At 43.6% G+C, this 17,335-nt stretch overlaps 3 protein-coding genes across 6 annotated transcripts; 2 read left to right on the top strand and 1 right to left on the bottom strand.

The window, feature by feature from the left end:
• The first annotated feature begins 258 nt into the window (after nucleotides 1-258).
• wdr31 (WD repeat domain 31) lies at nucleotides 259-5,991 on the top strand. 4 transcript variants are annotated; one of them, XM_061279625.1, is made up of 11 exons: nucleotides 259-522; nucleotides 1,232-1,294; nucleotides 1,459-1,591; nucleotides 1,656-1,730; nucleotides 1,825-1,969; nucleotides 2,324-2,424; nucleotides 2,506-2,573; nucleotides 4,017-4,158; nucleotides 4,551-4,719; nucleotides 4,787-4,974; nucleotides 5,631-5,991. In XM_061279625.1, the coding sequence occupies exons 2-10, from the start codon at nucleotides 1,248-1,250 to the stop codon at nucleotides 4,969-4,971; spliced, it is 1,065 nt and encodes a 354-aa protein (XP_061135609.1). In that variant the 5' UTR covers nucleotides 259-522; nucleotides 1,232-1,247; the 3' UTR covers nucleotides 4,972-4,974; nucleotides 5,631-5,991. The 4 variants fall into 4 exon arrangements, with proteins under 4 accessions (XP_061135609.1, XP_061135608.1, XP_061135607.1 ...); XM_061279624.1 differs by having other exon boundaries at nucleotides 5,398-5,991; XM_061279623.1 differs by having other exon boundaries at nucleotides 259-518; nucleotides 4,787-5,991.
• A 33-nt stretch (nucleotides 5,992-6,024) lies between these two features.
• Nucleotides 6,025-9,626, bottom strand: bri3bp (bri3 binding protein). Its single transcript, XM_061279626.1, has 3 exons — nucleotides 9,364-9,626; nucleotides 8,576-8,678; nucleotides 6,025-8,437 (listed from the first exon to the last, which is right to left on the bottom strand). The coding sequence occupies exons 1-3, from the start codon at nucleotides 9,538-9,540 to the stop codon at nucleotides 8,028-8,030; spliced, it is 690 nt and encodes a 229-aa protein (XP_061135610.1). The 5' UTR covers nucleotides 9,541-9,626; the 3' UTR covers nucleotides 6,025-8,027.
• A 1,434-nt stretch (nucleotides 9,627-11,060) lies between these two features.
• On the top strand, nucleotides 11,061-16,259 carry LOC133154054 (secretory phospholipase A2 receptor-like). Its single transcript, XM_061278440.1, has 7 exons — nucleotides 11,061-11,194; nucleotides 14,129-14,328; nucleotides 14,394-14,500; nucleotides 15,151-15,259; nucleotides 15,743-15,860; nucleotides 15,936-15,983; nucleotides 16,049-16,259. Exons 1-7 carry the CDS (start codon nucleotides 11,134-11,136, stop codon nucleotides 16,228-16,230), a joined length of 825 nt encoding a protein of 274 aa, XP_061134424.1. The 5' UTR covers nucleotides 11,061-11,133; the 3' UTR covers nucleotides 16,231-16,259.
• The last annotated feature ends 1,076 nt before the right edge of the window (nucleotides 16,260-17,335 follow it).

Raw genomic sequence — 17,335 nt, 5'->3', positions numbered from 1 at the left:
ATTATATATAATCTATGAATATAAGTATACATATATATATATAATCTATAAATAATTATCTAAATAAATATATACACTACCGTTCAAAAGTTTGGGGTCACCCAAACAATTTTGTGACCCCAAACTTTTGAACGGTAGTACATATATATATATATACAAAATAAATTAAACAAATGAAAGTACTGTCCAACTCACCATACTGAATATCATTTTAGAGGCGGAGCCGTTGCCCTGACAACCATCCGTCGGTCACGTGATTCTCACGCTTGCCTAGCTACGGAGAAAGCGACGCTCTCTCCTCCTGCGTCTCGAAGGAAGAGAACTTGCCCAAAACTAACCCTCCTACGCTTCTTCTCCATTTTTTAAAATGTCATGTCAGCCTGAGGGGAACTGTTCGGCGGTGTTCGGACGAAGACTCGCTGTAACGTCGTCAGAGCGCCGAACGTGATGGTGAAAGATTAGTTATAATGCTAGGCGGCTAGCGGTGGCATCTCGAAGACTCCTGGCTGGACTGGCAGGTAGGTAGGTACACGCCAATACAAAATTATCACGTTCCACTCAATACTTCTGCGCGTCATTAGACCACACAACTACTCTAACTTTCTTTCTAAATGTTGGAACAATCATAGCAGTTGGTAGGCGGCCGGTGTTTTCTAATTCCTTGGGACGTTAATAGGATTTAATTGCTTAAGAAGCTAAGACGTGTGCTTTCTTTGTGTGTGTGTCTGCGTGTCTGGCACGTGATGTAATCTCATAAATAAATACATAAAATCTTGAATAATGGCAGTGAAGTCCTCCAAGGCAAATAAAATTGTCAGCCTTTTTTTTTTTTTTTTTACTGGAGTGCTTACTGAATAGAAAGCAGTGTGAGTGTCCATCTAACTGTACTAGTACTAATTCTATTACTACTAGTCAGGACACTAGCAGAACACTTTGGGCCTACTGGTAGCATTTCTGTCTTAAAAGTATTTTATGTTTGTAGCTTTGAAGCACAGTTTGACTTTCAGCATTTATTCAATATTCTCGATTCCCTCACCAGTAAGACAATTCAGTGCACTAATAGAAGGACCATGTCTTAAGAGTAGCTTACCCAAGTGTAAAATGGTTGTCGATGTGTCCTGCAATTGGCTGGCGACCAGTGTGTGTTCCTTGCACGAGCATCTGTTACGCAAAGTAATTGTTTGAGCCTTTATTAGCGAGTTAAGAAAAGCTAAAGAAAATATGGTCGCAGGTTCTGACATTCCGACATGGGCAAGCTGCAGAGCAAGTTTCGCAAGCGGTCTGAGCTGTACAGGTACGTTATGCTTTCTTTACGCTCATGATACACTCAACTCACAAGTCTTGTTTTTTTTTTTTTCCTTTTTGTGTTGCGAGCCAGAATATGACTGGCTTTTTCACGTCGTATTAAGATCCATTTTCTGCTCCATTGCTATCACATGCTTCCTCTTCCGTGTCCAGAGCCTCACAGAGTGAAAAGGCAGACGGCGTGCTTGACAGCCAGGTGGTTCAGTATGAACCGGCCCACCGTGGCTCGGTCAACACCGTTACAAATCTCAGCGCCCATCTGTGCGTTTCTGGAGGCACCGACCAGGTAGCGGACAGTCGTTGAAGTTTGAACGCAATCAAATTGAATTCCAACGAAACGTGCTCCACAGGCGGTGGTGGTGTATGACTGGAAACGAGGCCACATGTGTCAATGCTTCCAGGGTCATAACAGAGAGGTTACCAAGGTAACGCCAATATTCTGCATCGGTGGGCCGGAAATGGACACACACACAAAAAAAAAAAACCCCACATCATCTCTACTTTGTGTTTTGAACTCAGGTGGTGTGTTATCCGGGCAGCACGTGGATCTTCAGCGCCTCGCGGGACAAGTCCGTCCTAATGTGGGACTTGAACCAGGGGGACGAGCCCATTCAGGAGTTTTCCGGGCACCAGTTAGTGGTCAACGGGCTTGCAATCAGCCCCGGTATTCACTCTCTTGCACGCACACAACCCTGCAAATGTCCTCATTTCCCATGTTTGACAATATCACAAATGTTTGGGCGAATTTCGATCACGGTACACAGATTGTGAAATGATTTATTACATGCACACACACAAAAAAAAAAAAGTAGCATCTGTGTAATGAAAATCTTAGCAAAGGGTCTCATTTGATGAATCGGTTGTGTGATGTTATTTTGACACGAGGATTGTAAGACAATACAATCTATATATCGACCTTCATTACAGAAAAAAGGAATCTCATCAAAAGATCTTCATTCAGAAATCATCAGTTTGCAAAGAAAAGAAAACTGACACGGTTGCTGCCGCGTTTCCATAGATGGGAGGAAACTGTGCACGGGGTCCCGCGACAACTGCATGTGCCTGTGGGACATTGAATCTGCGAAATGCGAGCAGAGACACAACATTTCCCGAAACCTGGTGAGAACAATGCGCTCATTATGCTCCGTCCATCAAGGCCACGCGATACCTTGAAGCTCAACCCCCTTGACGACTTTTCAGGTGACACACGTGTGTTGGGTGCCAGGCAGCTCCTCGCTCGTGCAGACGTCGGAGGACAAAACCATACGGTACAGACAGGTTTCGCGACTACAGCTCTCCAAAGCAGCCACTGTGGACTTTGGATTTGCTTTGACTACGACAAAACCAATAACGGCACTGACAAGTTTCGCTACTACAGCTCTCCGAAACAGCCACTGTGGAGTTTAGATTTGCTTGGATGACGACATACTGTATTGGCCCGAATGTGAGACAACCCCGATTATAAGACGACACCCTCTTTGAAAAAGTTTGAAAAATGACTTTTTGAACACCAAATTTAATTTTTATACAGAAAATAATTACCGTATTTTCCGGACTATAAGGCGCATCTAAAAACCTAAAATTTTATCAAAAGCCGCCTTATAGTCCAGTGCGCCTTATATATGGACCAAATTCCTAAATTTAAACTGGCAGGAAGCATTTTGTCATGAAATCAATCATAAGTGGCCCGCTGAATCATGAATCAAAAAGACTATGGATCATTATTTTGTGATCATGAAGTAATTTGTTACGTCTGAAGTTGAAATAAAAAAGATAAAATGGAGAATGATTTGATTTGGATTAAAAATCTGACATGATGCATCAATGGTGCGCCTTATAGTCCGGTGCGCCTTATATAAGGACAAAGTTTTAAAATGGGCCATTCATTGAAGGTGCGCCTTATAGTCCGGTGCGCCTTATAGTCTGGAAAATACGGTACATCTGAAACAAATGATTATAACAATATATTCGAGAGAAAAAGCACGTTATTTTGCCTCATTCAAATCATGCAAAAACTGTCTTGTCACATCTTAATATCTGCACATTTAAATCCGTAAACTAAAGTGCAATCACATTTGTAAATGAATGGCTTCTGGTTCGTAAATAAACCAATCTATTGTGATAAAACAACATTTCAATAACTGCAATAACCATTAAAGTGAAGTCTAACTGTAACTAGTCTTGAAAGAAATCTGAATAAGGAAAAACATTGCAATAAAATAATGCAAACTGCTACCGTTAATGTTGGCGAGCCTGAGGACGGCTCGGATGGTTACGCTCTTTTCGCCCCCGGGCGTCGGTCAGAACACAGTAGGGAAGACGTGGTTCAGTTTTGATTGCTTCACTGAATTATTGGCAGCAAAGAGTAATAAATAACCACGAATGAAATACTCTCGGCAACACACCAAACATAAGTGATTGATCGAGACAACAAAATACATTTGCTGGCGACCGTTAGTTACCGTACCGCTGCGTAACGATCACAGCAACATACTCAGTCGATACCAGCAACCTTTAATTTACCGCTGCGCACAAGTGAAAATGGGTATAATGTCTAGACCCCGAATATAAGACGACCCCCACTTTTTCAGTCTTATTTCAATGCAAAGAACCTCGTCTTATATTCGGGCCAATACGGTACTTGCGTAGGTCACATCCCAGATAAGGTGCGGCAACTTTGTCACTTTCCAATCTGTTACGTGTGCACGCAGAGTGTGGGACAGCCGAGCGTGGCAGGTGACAAACACTTTTCCGGCCAAGCAATACATCCAGACCCACTGTGACGTTTCCGACAACGGAAATCACCTGGTGTCCAGCAGCAACGGTTTTGGAGGCCAAGGCTGCGAGGCTACGGTGAGATTGAGCTCATGTCCTCTTATTTTGATACCTGATGAAAAGTTTTGCAAAAAAAAAATGTTCCAAAGAAATATTCAAATATTTCAGGAATAAAGTTGAACTATTTCCTGAGTAGTCTTAATTTCATGAAAAAAAGTTCCGTAAATATTACAGCTTGATTCAAGATGAATTCATGAGATCAAAGTCATAACAGCCATAGTTTTAACATGAAAAAAATAAAACAAAAGACTAATTTGGTGAGCAAAATTTGACGTTCCAGTAGTAAAGTTGTCTGTGATATTATAGCAAAAAAGTTTTACTATGATGAGAAAACGTGTATTTTTAAACGGTGCAAGAAAGAAAAAAGCAAATGACTCAGTCGTAGTCTCCCATGATGTGTGTACGGTCAGCTGTGGGATCTGCGTCAGCCAGGCTGCAAAGTGGTGGAGTACCGTGGCCACCTGCAGACCACCTCGTGCTGCGTCTTCCTTCCTGCGGCAGCGGGAGGCAACGGCGCCGCTCTGGTGGCCACGTCCTCACATGACAGCTCCGTCAAAGTGTGGGACCAAAACTCAGCAGGTAGGACAACTGGCGCTTCTGATGGCATTTAGGTTACGTTTGATGGGTTTCCGTCGTTCTCTTCAAGTGTGCTTAGCCACCCTGTCGCTGGACGGCGCCGGTCCTCTGGTGTCTTTGGCGGCCAGCGACGCCTCCAATGTGCTCTGTGCCAGCTTCAACAGTGGAATTCATCACATCCAGCTTCTCCAAACACCAGAGATCGCTTCAGGAGACGCCGACCACACAGACATCAGAGTACTGTCCCGGTTCTAGAAGGTAGCGTTTACTGGATCAATATGTGCCTCACAAATCAAATGAAATGTCCAGAGTTCAAACCGTCGTCGTCGCGATGTCAGCGAGCCTAGTGGCACTTTAGCTCGATGAGCATCCCAAAAGTTTGAACTCTGTTTTTCACTCTGTTACCAGACGTGTCTGCAAAGTTTAGTTTAGAATGAAACGATGTGTCACAAGAAAGACATATATTGGAGGAGCTTAAAAAAAACAAAGTAGAAACTAAATAATATTTACACACAAAGAAAAATTTCTATTTGGGGATGTAAAATAAAGTACAGATTAAAAGGAGAAAAAGCACCCCCAAAAAAATCCAATTTGGATTGAATAAAAATGTTAAATTGGATTTCAGTTAGACATGTCACATGGTGACTCGTTTGACTTATTTTCTGTTTTATTTGTTCGTAGATATCAAAGCCTGGTGTCCTAGTTATGAAATCACCAGTGCAGTGGTTTCCTTATGGGAGCATTCTTTTGCAAATGTGGACAACCTGGAAGTCAACCAGTGTCACAGAACTGATTGTGATTCTTCTTTTATGATTTGCAAGATTTTCAACTTTTTGGGGGAAAATGTTATGTTGATTGATGAAATGACAAGGATTCAGCCTTCAGCCATTTTGAATAGCCCTTGTCCCCTTCAGGGACGTTGGGATTGGGAGCCTGGTCACCACAGGACAATTGCAAATGGAGACACTGACCTTGAATGTGAACCGCCACACGACCTATGGACCAGTTTGGTACTCCCAAATTGTGGATTCTTTTAAAATGTCATCAGTCTGAAGCCAAATAGAGTATTTTGTAGACATGTAGAGCTGAACATATTTTTAAGATAAAGCTGCAGAACTAACTATGCAATAAGGTATGAGGTTTGTAGGAAAATATTCAACGCGATGAGCAAATCATGGAATATAAATGATTGCAAATGCAAATAAATTTGTCAACATGCCATGTCAGTTTGACAAGGTGTGGCATAGCGGCATGTATGACACCCCTGCACACTTACCGGTCATCTTGTCAAAAGAGCACTGGACACACTTTGTGTTTCTGTCTTTAATTCGTTTCATTTAAATATGGAATTTGTTTGCAAATGTTCACGCACGCCCACAACAACACAAGATTCAATTACTACCACGGACATTTTTGCGTATAAACTCACAAACACGTACACCCAAAATCACAGTTTTCACAACTTTCCACGTGGTCAAGACTACATATACAATTAAGACAAAATGAGGGGGGGAAAAAAGACATACATGCGCACGCACACACATAAATCAAACCTGCCGATTCAAGTTGGCACATAACAGAAAAAGGCTGCATGTGGAAACAGGAACAGCGAGGATACAATTGGTTCATGAATCAAATGCAGTATTGGCATTTTTCAAGCGGGAATAGTGCAGTAGTTGCGAAACTGAAGTGCCTTTCAGCGTAAAATCCCACATATGCATAGCACTTTTTTGTAAACTTGACCATTTTCCAGCTCCATGAATTTATTGACCAGACAGCCCAAAAAGCGTCTCTAAACTGACATGTAAAACAATTTTTATCAAAAAGCAAACACAACACGTTGTTTGTAGTAAAACGTCCGTCCGCCCGTCCGTCCATCCATCCATCACCTGCTACCAAATGAAGCTCACCAGTACTTTGACATACACTGTATATGACTAAAATGGCTGGGCCATATGAGAACCTTTGCCAGACTGCCATGCTGTTCTTCAAATTAAAAAAAATCAAAAATGCAAAATAAAACAGTGTCACATTTCATACATTGAGCATGACCCCTGTATAAAAAGTCGCCCCGACCCTGGAACACATTTAATAACCTCTATTACCCCTCCCCTCCCCACACATTTGTTCCTTCACAATCGCTTCTTAAGTAAAAATAAACAGGTTGTAATATTGACTCAAACACGGCAAGAAACTTTTCTCTGTGGTATTCAGATGTATGATCCATCACTTCATATTAAGACAACATGGATGCAAACAGATTCATCGGGACAATTAAAAGCTATCTACGGCATATGCGGTTCCGAATTCATCACAGTATGCTTGTTGAGAACGCTTACATTCTGCGATATTATTAGTTGCTTCTTTGGCCTTGGCGCGCCATTACAATTACAAAATGACGTCTCTAGAGTCCGGAATGCGTGACAAGAGAATTCATGAACTCGCCATCATTAACATTTGTTCGGGGCAAACAGAGATGACATTTAATTTAAAACAATTGAAAATAAACATGAGCAGGATTATTTGATCACAGCAGGGGGGGGGGAAAGGTTGATCTACTTAAAATGTTTAGTCCAATTAGTCCCTGAGAATAGTGTTGTGTATCCATGGTAGGAGACATTCCTGTAATATTATACACACAGCGTGGACTTAAGTACTCATAACAGATGTCACCTCACCGCCACCCGCTCAGACATTTTAACTACCTGTTTGGTGGTCTGTCCCAAAACCTTTACTCAATTAGGTTGAGTATGAGGACTATTTTTACACCCGGTGTGACTAGAAAACAAAACTGAATAAAACAGGTCATAGTGTTGTACACGCACTGGTGAAATAATTGAACATCTTGCAAAATAGAGGACTTGGTTTTTGTGGAATACGTGGTACCGCCAAGGTCTAACTAGGGGGATATCGGCGCCTTGGCAGGCTTCGTTTTAGTCTTTTAACAATATTAAGAAAATACTTGTGTTCCAGTGTCATGCTAGTTAGCAATGACGGTGGTGTGAAGTCAAGGAAGAAATTGTTTGCCACAAAGGGAGGAAGTGGGTGAGTATTTTGAAAGCTTGCCTTGCTCCGTTTACTGATTCCATTAGATTTCTTTTTATACTTGTACAACAGTTAACTGTTCAAATGTGACTTTACCCTGACCTGGACACTCTTTCAAAATGAATGTTTTGACCTTTGAGGTACCGCTGTAGCCAGGACAATCATGCAAACAAAGGCTTGACATTTTTGATGTTTGACTATGAACTCGACCCGCAGAAATTCTAGTTGGGACCTTTGCATACCGATAAGAGGGAGCGCCGCCGCGTCTACTCGTCCATGGTCTCCAGCTCGAATATCCGATTCATCCGCATATTGAGCAGGCGGAGCTGAGTCTCCATGTGGTCTATCTTCTCCTCCATGGAGCCGGTGCCGCGTCGCCAGTACATGCCCACGGGACCCGTCATGAAGTACAGCACCAGGATGACGCACAGAGGCAACAGCGTGCGCTCTGGGTCGCCCTCGAACTTTTGCAGCAAGTACAGGCAGGCCAGGGTCAACAGAAGCACGCGCGCCATCCAGAAGAAGCGGCCAAAGACGACGTGCAGCATGTAGAAGACGCCGCCCAGAAACACCGACAGCAACCACAGGCCTGCTAGGGCACCGGCCACGAGGGGCAGGGCGCGTGCCGGGTTGCTGCTCAAGGATGCCGGGCTGAAGTAGTGACTCAAGTTGGACGCTGCACATGGAAGGGAGAGGAACTGAGTTCAGATGAGCGCCTGGATTTGAGATCACTTTGAGAAATGGCATCTATTCAATAATACATGAATAATAATAATATATGAGGCAATAATACAAAGAGCTACATTGAACTTACAGTCAATGCCCATAATATCAAGGAGATCCGTCCAGATTTTCCAGATGGTGTCAAGGAAGGAGTCTACGCCATGTACAAAGCGCTCTGTTGCTTTGGAGAAAAACTGGAAGAGAACAGGCTTTAAAATATCTGGTTCACAAATAGTTTTTCCTTTTCAAAATAGAGGGTGAAATCATTTGAGGGTAATTGAGTAATAATTCCTCTCGCCTGGTAATTGTTTTAAAATTGAATGGACATTGTGTTTAGTTTATGTATGATCCAAGGGACGTCGGTGGTACCTTTCGATGCAACCCAATTCTGTTCTGCCACCTGTGCCTTAAGAAATCTGGTGAGTCGAACGACGCCGGTCACTACAATCGCGTCTAGCACATTTGGGTTTAAAAAAATAAAATAAAAAATAGACAGGGGTTTTTATTACCGGGGGGGGGGGGGGGGGGGGGGGCTGAAGCAGCTTCCGCGCACGCAGAGAGCTCGGCGCCGGAAGTAGCGTCAAATGTTCAGGTAGCTTGATCAGAGCGTAACGTCACAAATTGATTCAGCTACATTTTAGTGTAACATGTCAAAAATAAGCTTGCGTAAAGGATCGTTAAGCCCAACAGACGCTCTAGTAGATCGTCTTTATTTCGAGGGAGAATTCCGAATTTAATGAGTTTCCAAATGGCATCCTCGTCCAGACAGATTCCCCCCCTCCCCCGAATGATCTTGATCTCCTCGTTGGTCACATATGCATCATACACGCACAAGAATCAATCAATCAATCAATCACTCGTTAAATCCCGCACGTTCACCTTGTAGAGGCATCGGATGTTATCCTCCCCGAAGACGTTGCTCAGCGTCTGGTAGATGCCGTTGGCCGCCCGTCGGAAGCTATTCTGGCTGCTGGTCCGGCTCCTGGCCGCTTGGGCCGTCGAGAGCACGGATGCGGATAGCACCAGGAAAAGCAAAACACTTGTGGACGCCTTCATGTCTCGTCTAAATGTTATGACGTAGAAGATGCTGCAGGAAATCTGCTGTAGTATCAGGCAATCGAAGCTTTGCCGTGAACGTTGACGATGGGGGACCACGTTGCGTTCAGCGATCCTCGGAGATCACAACTTTCAATTCTCTTCAACAGGGCTTCGGGCAAGAAAATCCCGGCAGTGCCAATTTGTCACCAGAGGAACGCAACCTTCTTTTTCTTTGGCTTATCTATCTACTAAGTTACCCTATGAATTAATGCTTACTCCAAAATTTGAATAAGGTTCGCTTATTCCGACAACGGTTGTGTTCATGGACGCACCATTCAAAACTCACTGCTGCCCTCTAGTGAGATGGCTAGACGCAATTTTAATGCATCTACATTGGCCCAAAGTACATGCACAAACCAGACACGGCGTCAGCATAAAATTAAAAGTATGTATAGATATAGAATTGTACGTATATCAGAAAAAACGCTAAGTGAAAGTTGAGGAGTGGTTTTAGGCGTGAGCTGCTGAGTCCTTTGAATGCATGTGCACACTCACCCCCTAAATCCATCCATCTTCTATACCGCTTGTCCCCACGGGGGTCACAGGTGTGCTGGAGCCTATCCCACCAGTCATCGGGACACCCTGATCTGGTTGCCAGCCAATTGCAAGGCACACAAAGACGAACAACCATTTGCGCTCGCGCCTAGAGAAAATTTGGAGCGCTCAATCGGCCTAGCAAGCAAATTTTTGGGGGGTCGACGTGTGAGGAAACTGGAGTGCCCGGAGAAAACCCACGCGGGCCCGGGGAGAACATGCAAACTCTGCACAGGGAGGGCCGGAGGTGGAATCGCACCCTCCTAACTGTGAGGCGGACGTGCTACCCAGTGCGCCGCCTGAGTGACGTCATGTTAAAAATTAAATGTGTGATACCTACCGAACCGTACGGCAAGCACAAACAAAGCACAAACAAACAGTCGGCATTTTGGGTTCATTAGGAGCAGATGGGCGTTGAAATCTGGATGATTTCTCATAACTAAAACAAACGTTGCAGCAAAAACAACATTTTTTACAGCATGAATCAGCACAAATGAAGCACAAACGAAACAAACTGTTTTCCTTGAATTTTGCGCGGGGTGCAGGGGTGGGGTTTACTTGTCTGAAAAAGAGGAGTGGGAAGACGTACGACATGCTTTTGAATATTTTCAGGCAAACAGTTTTGCTTTCATATACTTGGATTTAGTTATTTGTATTTACTGTTAAACGAGTTGACTGCTTTTCGCTGTTGTTCACGTCCAGAACATTTACAAAGTCACAAAAACTAAAGGAATCAAAGGTTTTTTTTTTTTTTTTTTTTTTTTTTTTTAATCCTTTTGGTTATGCACACACGCGCGCGCAACTCCCCACGTCGCTTGAGAGTGCTTTGAGATGACTAGCATCAAAGGTGACGTGTTTGACGTACGGCGGCGTGTGGGCGTGGCCAGCCTCTGGATCAGAGCAGGGTGCACGGAACGTTCATTCTTGGCTAGAATCTACTGAGAGAGACTTATCATTTCTTTCCTCCCGACTGCAATCGTTGCGACCCTCAGTGAGGGGTTCAGATTTTCCTCCAACATGTGGAAAGAACTAAACCGTGTTCTTCTCCAGATGGCCATATTTTGGACATGTGCTTCAGGTAAGCAATTTGTATCTTTAGTCCATTGAAACAACAATAAAGAGCTGGAATGTACTGTACTGTGAGTTAGCATGACTGCATCTGCTTATATTCTAACATTACGGTGCCTGAGATAAGAAAAAAAATCATTGCAATGTCACACATTTGGACGACAAAAACTTTGAGGAACTTTGAAGAATCTTCATTATTCGGACACTTTGATGTAGTTGCTGTGTACGTCAGTTCTCCCGGACCGGACCTTTCTTGTTATCGAGGCTTGCCTTTATCATCATTTTCATCACTATGTGGGAAGCCGTTGTGTCCGAACATACGAGCAACTTGACTTTGAAAGGACGAGCTAAAACCGTTGAGTCAAGTGTCTTTGCGTTTTCTTACGAGCCCCGCTTGTGAATTTTAAGTGCGCGCTGGCTGTCAGGATGACGTATTGAAGTTGAGCATATAACTTCAAAATATCCAATCTAAAATTGGCCCTTTTATTTTGGAAGCCGAATGTGTTTTTACTGGGCTTTTCCTTCCATCTCTTTTTTCCGTGTTTACTTTTGTTTTTCTTTCGCTCTGTTCTTTTAAAAAATGTTTTTATTCCTAAAACATGGGCACGCTTGGAATTCAGGAGCGGCTGATTGGACTTTGTGACACTTAGATGAGTTGCACCGTTAAGGTTTAAGACACAGAATGACAATAAGACACAAGAAGAAGAATAAATGATATATAATAATAATAATAGTGATCATAGTGATACTAGTTTAATAATCATAAAAATAATACATTTATTATTATTATTATTATTAATAATGATGATAATAATAAATAAGAATAATCATTTCTTACAGCCCTGAAAACAATATATTATGCACATGTGTATATAGACAAGATATTTCTTGGCGCCCCTATGATACGAATATTTTCATGATTTATATGAGCTAATTATAATGAATAATAATTCATCTTTATTAGTCATTATTATTAATAGTTTCTGACAGTCCTTGACAGAGTATTAGCAATCATTTCTTACAGCCCCTTTATACAATAGATATTTCTTAGCACCTCTGTTGTACAAAAAAATCATGGTTATTATGATCTAAATATAGATTATAATCATTATCTTATATTAATTGTAATTATATTATTAATAATACACCTTCGTGTCTGGTCTGTTATCATCACACACCAAAAAGTTGCAACACAGTTGTGCAGTTCATAATATCGCTGTGCATCATCAAAATGTGTCGGCATAATGTTTTCAAAGATTGCAAAATTGATTTTATGAGACTCTTTCAATGCGTGTTCATTTCTCCTAGTGAATCGCAGGGCGCATCTGAAGAATTGCATTTGCCCCTAAGAGTCCATGCTTATTAGGATTGATTAATTGATTGAGGCCGCAGTTTAAAAGCCCTTCTCCATGAAACATTCAGTCAGGCCTGGCTTGCTTGCTTGGCTTTGTACTTTGATATAAGGAAGGGCGGGTGGACGGGCTTCTTGAGCTAAGAAGAGGGGAGCGGTCCAACTGTTGCAACGTGTTCCATTCGATTGATTTGCGTTGTGCTTTAGCACCCTCCAGTGGTGAAATGTGCGATGACCTGATTTGAGCTTAGCTCATTGGTCATCGATATGCCTGCCACACGTGCGTAACTGGTGGGTGGGGTATTTGCTGAGGGTGACCACCTCCAACGTTTGGTTTATGTTTTATAAGCATTTTTAATTTTATTGCTTAAATCGCATTTTCTCGGCGAGCTGAGCGCTTTTTCTGAATTGTGCCGCTCCCGTCACTCTGGTTAGGTTGGCATCGAAAAAAACGCTCTCGGGTCTTTAGAGTGCCGAGTTATTCACTGCGCATGAAGAAATGACCACCTCCAACGTTTGGTTTATGTTTTATAAGCATTTTTAATTTTATTGCTTAAATCGCATTTTCTCGGCGAGCTGAGCACTTTTTCTGAATTGTGCCGCTCCCGTCACTCTGGTTAGGTTGGCATCGAAAAAAACGCTCTCGGGTGCTTTAGAGTGCCGAGTTTATTACTGCGCATTAAGAAATGACCACCTCCAACGTTTGGTTTATGTTTTATAAGCATTTTTAATTTTATTGCTTAAATCGCATTTTCTCGGCGAGCTGAGCACTTTTTCTGAATTGTGCCGCTCCCGTCACTCTGGTTAGGTTGGCATCGAAAAAAACGCTCTCGGGTGCTTTAGAGTGCCGAGTTTATTACTGCGCATTAAGAAATGACCACCTCCAACGTTTGGTTTATGTTTTATAAGCATTTTTAATTTTATTGCTTAAATCGCATTTTCTCGGCGAGCTGAGCGCTTTTTCTGAATTGTGCCGCTCCCGTCACTCTGGTTAGGTTGGCATCGAAAAAAACGCTCTCGGGTGCTTTAGAGTGCCGAGTTATTCACTGCGCACGAAGAAATGACCACCTCCAACGTTTGCTTTATGTTTTATAAGCATTTTTAATTTTATTGCTTAAATCGCATTTTCTCGGCGAGCTGAGCGCTTTTTCTGAATTGTGCCGCTCCCGTCACTCTGGTTAGGTTGGCATCGAAAAAAACGCTCTCGGGTGCTTTAGAGTGCCGAGTTTATTACTGCGCATGAAGAAATGACCACCTCCAACGTTTGGATGATGGGATCTTTTAAGTGGAACAACTTGCACCATTGGTGTCTGACGACATACTTTTTGCCCCACTGTACATCTGAAGCTTAGTATCATCACTTTGGGGCCATTGTGTGCAATCCTTGGCAGGCGTAAGTGATGCTTTTATGCAAACAATCAGCAGCATGGCGCTGGCTGGACCCAAAAATGAAGGACAGGCCCACCCCACCCCTGACAGAATCCTCGTGCATTTGGTTCAGATGCCCCCAATGAAGAGCACAGAATAAAAACATGCAAGTGTTCCATCAATGTGTTCTGCTCTGTTCGCCTGATCCCCAAATTGTGCCTTCAGCGAACAAGTGTGCTCCCGGGTGGCTCGAGCACGGCTCCAGCTGCTACAAGAAGGGGGGGACGCACACCGGTTGGCTGGGGGCCCGGCACCACTGCGTCTGGCAGGGCGGCGACCTGCTCTCCATCACCTCCTCGGCCGAGGAGGACTTTGTCAAGGGCATCATGGGCAACACCCGCTTCTGGCTGGGACTCTCCAACCAGGTGAGACGGAAGCAGTCGTGGACTCGGCAGCGACAACTGGAACTGTTTTCTTTTTTGCCCCCCAGAAATGCGACAACATCTTGTGTGACTTCGAAGGCGGGAGCCAGAAGCTGACCTGGTCCGATGGCGAGACAACGACATACACCAACTGGGCCTCAGACCAATTTAAAAGGTAAGAAGTCACATCTCCGCATGCTGTTTTCAGGCGGACACGCGTAAAGGTTCTGGAACCAATTTTGAGAACGAGCACTCAAGGAAAAATAGGAAAATGTTCCTTTTTATAATCTACCGACAGCGCCGACGTCGCGTCCTGCGCCTACGTCAACCAAGGAGCTGTGCATTCGCCTGGGAAGTGGAGGTCTGGCTCCTGCGCTTCCTCGTTCGCCTACATGTGCAAACGGTCGAGTAAGTCTGCACGTCCGTGGTCACGTTGCTGATGAAAGGTGAGATGCGCAAACGGGTCTTTTTTTGCAGGCTGCCCGGAGGGACAGCCGTGTACCGCCAATAGTGTTACTGCTGTAATGAAGAGTGAGTTGCAGCACGCTTATTTGCGCTTTAACCATCTCGTCGTGGTTTCCTCCTCAATGTTTTTCCTTGTGGCCTCAGCTTCCGACTGCGACGATGGCAACTTCCTTTACGGCAATGATTGCTATTTTTTTCACCCGGCGCCTAGAAGTTGGGAGGATGGCGAGAAGTTTTGTCTCGCCCGGCGAGGCCACCTGGCGAGCATACACTCTGATCAAGATGGCCGATTCATTAGGGGTGAGCACCAAGAAGAACCGCCACAGTCGTCATTTGGCTTAAGCTCTTCTTGCCCTGAAGCTCTTGTTCTCCTTCCTTTCATCAAGATCATACAGTTTACGAAGCAGTTTGGGTGGGAGAAAAGAAGAAGTGCAACAACTACGAGAGGACTGATGGAACACCTTTTTTTGTAAGTGGATTGCTGAAGGTCTTTGGAAAAGTCATGTTGCAGGCATCCATCCGTCTTGTCTAGAGGCATGGGGCAGCCGCTTACAAAGTATTGGCGCTCTAATTTTAGAGAGGAGGCGGTTAAGATGATATATCCTGGACGGTGGCTCGGGTTTCTTTAGGTCTTCAGGGTCAGTTGCTTTGTGCACGTTTTGGGTTGCCAGGGCGGGCGGGCACAATGTTTTATTGCAATGTTCATACTACTTTGACTGACAGGGTTAGTTGCTTTGTGCATGTTTTTCCCAGACATTTATTTGGGTTGCCAGGGCGGGCACAATGTTTTATTGCAATGTTCATACTACTATGACTGACAAAGTGAACCCAAAAACCAAAGTGAAACTTTAATGAGAGAAGGTACGAAAACGCTGCAAGTGAGGAAATGCGCCGGGAAGATGACTACATTGAATGCAACACGCTAAAGTTCTGTCCAAAATCTCATCCGCAGAACTACCCAGAAATTAACACCTACTACTCCAATGGTGACTGTTCATATTTGTCAACCAGCGCAACCCTGTACAGAAACGTTCCTTGCCACAAGACATTCGCTGTGGTCTGCAAAACAGGTGCAAACGTCCCTCCCGAGCGCCCCTTTTGGATGCGTGAAGCATTTGCTCATATTCGCTCCCCTTTTTCTGCAGCCAAGCGCGGAGGGCCTCCACAGCTGCCACCATTAGTCGGCCAGCCGGGTAGGTGTCCCGCACTGCCGCCGTCTTACGCTGTCTTGCGCTGTCTTACGCCGTCTGGCTCGCAGAATGGACTCAGAAATGCGGCTGGTGGCTGAACAACCCAACCAACGACTTCTGCTACCTGATGATCCGCCAGCCCACCGAGACCTGGCAGGAGGCGCAAGCCAACTGCCAACACCTCCACGGGAACCTGCTCAGCATCACCGACCGCGAGGAGCAGATCTTTGTGCATGGTAGGCGGCCATGAATTGAAATATTGGCCATGAACAAGTTGTTGTTGTTGTTATATGTTCATTTTGAACCTATTTAAAACATGAAAATAAAACACCACTTTATAAAGTGCCATATCTAAGTCACTGAAACAAACAACCCAAAAACCACAACGACAAAGAATGCTCGAGTAGGAGGAAGCAGAGCTGTTTAGATACCCACCCTAATCCGTTCAACACATAAATCAATAAAACAAAAGTAGATACACTTTCAGATTCCTTTTTGCCTGTGTGTAGTCAGTTTTGTCTTGTTTTTCCTCATACCATAAAAAGTGCGTTTGTATGCTCCTTGTTATTTTTCCTATTGCTTGACTTATTCGGCGTTACCCCGTATTTCCGCACAGTAGTTCAGATATGGCAATATGTAGGTGTCTAGAGTCCGGACTGCTTCTTGCTTTCCTCAGAATTGCAATAACCTTTGACATTTGTGTTTTTACATGATTAATTCGTGTGTGATTTCCAGCAGCTTTGTATTGTCAACAGTCACGCCCAGGAATTTTCCTTCAGAAACTCTTTCTTTCATACCATTGTCAATTTTCACTTTGATTTATACCTGAAAAAAGATTTTGCTGTTGGCAGTTTGGTTTTACATTAAATTCATTTCTGTGGCGATTGTTGGTTTCCATAAGCTGCTGTAAATTGTCCCCAACGCAATAGATGTTTGTATCATCATCATTTCATGATGTTGGATACACAAGTCGTTGAAGAGGACCAAGGGCAGAGGTTGTTCACCTGTTATGGGATACATGATCTCCAGACTTTTTACAAATTGCTGCCTGTTGCTTAAGTAGCTCCTCAGCCAGTCCATGATGCCGTGATTTACTGGGTCAAATGCTTTTGGTTGATGAAAATCCCAATAACTTGTTTTTTGATCATCTGATGTTCTCAACTTGTTTTTTGATCATCTGAAGTTGTCTATAAGATCCATTCGTGTCCTTCCGGAATCCATATTGACTGTCAGCTAAAAGCTTTTTTTTTTTCTTCTTTTTCTTCAATCTTGTTTTTCTGTGAACAGTCAAAGATCTTGGAGAACAGAGCGAGTAGAGATACGGCCAGGCCTGTAATTCATGTAATGGTACCAGT

Source organism: Syngnathus typhle, linkage group LG5 (assembly GCF_033458585.1).
Source record: "Syngnathus typhle isolate RoL2023-S1 ecotype Sweden linkage group LG5, RoL_Styp_1.0, whole genome shotgun sequence".
NCBI lineage: Eukaryota > Metazoa > Chordata > Actinopteri > Syngnathiformes > Syngnathidae > Syngnathus > Syngnathus typhle.
Note: the sequence above shows the minus strand (reverse complement) of the source record. Positions and strands in the feature narration are given on the sequence as shown.

Bases quoted from the DNA above. Each gene is read 5' to 3' on its own strand.
- LOC133154054 (XM_061278440.1), top strand. From the start codon at position 11,134: ATGTGGAAAGAACTAAACCGTGTTCTTCTCCAGATGGCCATATTTTGG. The intron at 15,861-15,935 runs GTGCAAACGTCC...CTTTTTCTGCAG, and splicing joins CGCTGTGGTCTGCAAAACAG to CCAAGCGCGGAGGGCCTCCA. The intron at 15,984-16,048 runs GTAGGTGTCCCG...TCTGGCTCGCAG, and splicing joins ACCATTAGTCGGCCAGCCGG to AATGGACTCAGAAATGCGGC.
- wdr31 (XM_061279623.1), top strand. From the start codon at position 1,248: ATGGGCAAGCTGCAGAGCAAGTTTCGCAAGCGGTCTGAGCTGTACAG. The intron at 1,592-1,655 runs GTAGCGGACAGT...CGTGCTCCACAG, and splicing joins TTTCTGGAGGCACCGACCAG to GCGGTGGTGGTGTATGACTG. The intron at 4,159-4,550 runs GTGAGATTGAGC...GTGTACGGTCAG, and splicing joins GCCAAGGCTGCGAGGCTACG to CTGTGGGATCTGCGTCAGCC.
- bri3bp (XM_061279626.1), bottom strand. From the start codon at position 9,540: ATGAAGGCGTCCACAAGTGTTTTGCTTTTCCTGGTGCTATCCGCATCC. The intron at 8,679-9,363 runs GTGAACGTGCGG...GTTCTCTTCCAG, and splicing joins ACATCCGATGCCTCTACAAG to TTTTTCTCCAAAGCAACAGA. The intron at 8,438-8,575 runs GTAAGTTCAATG...TTCCATGTGCAG, and splicing joins TGATATTATGGGCATTGACT to CGTCCAACTTGAGTCACTAC.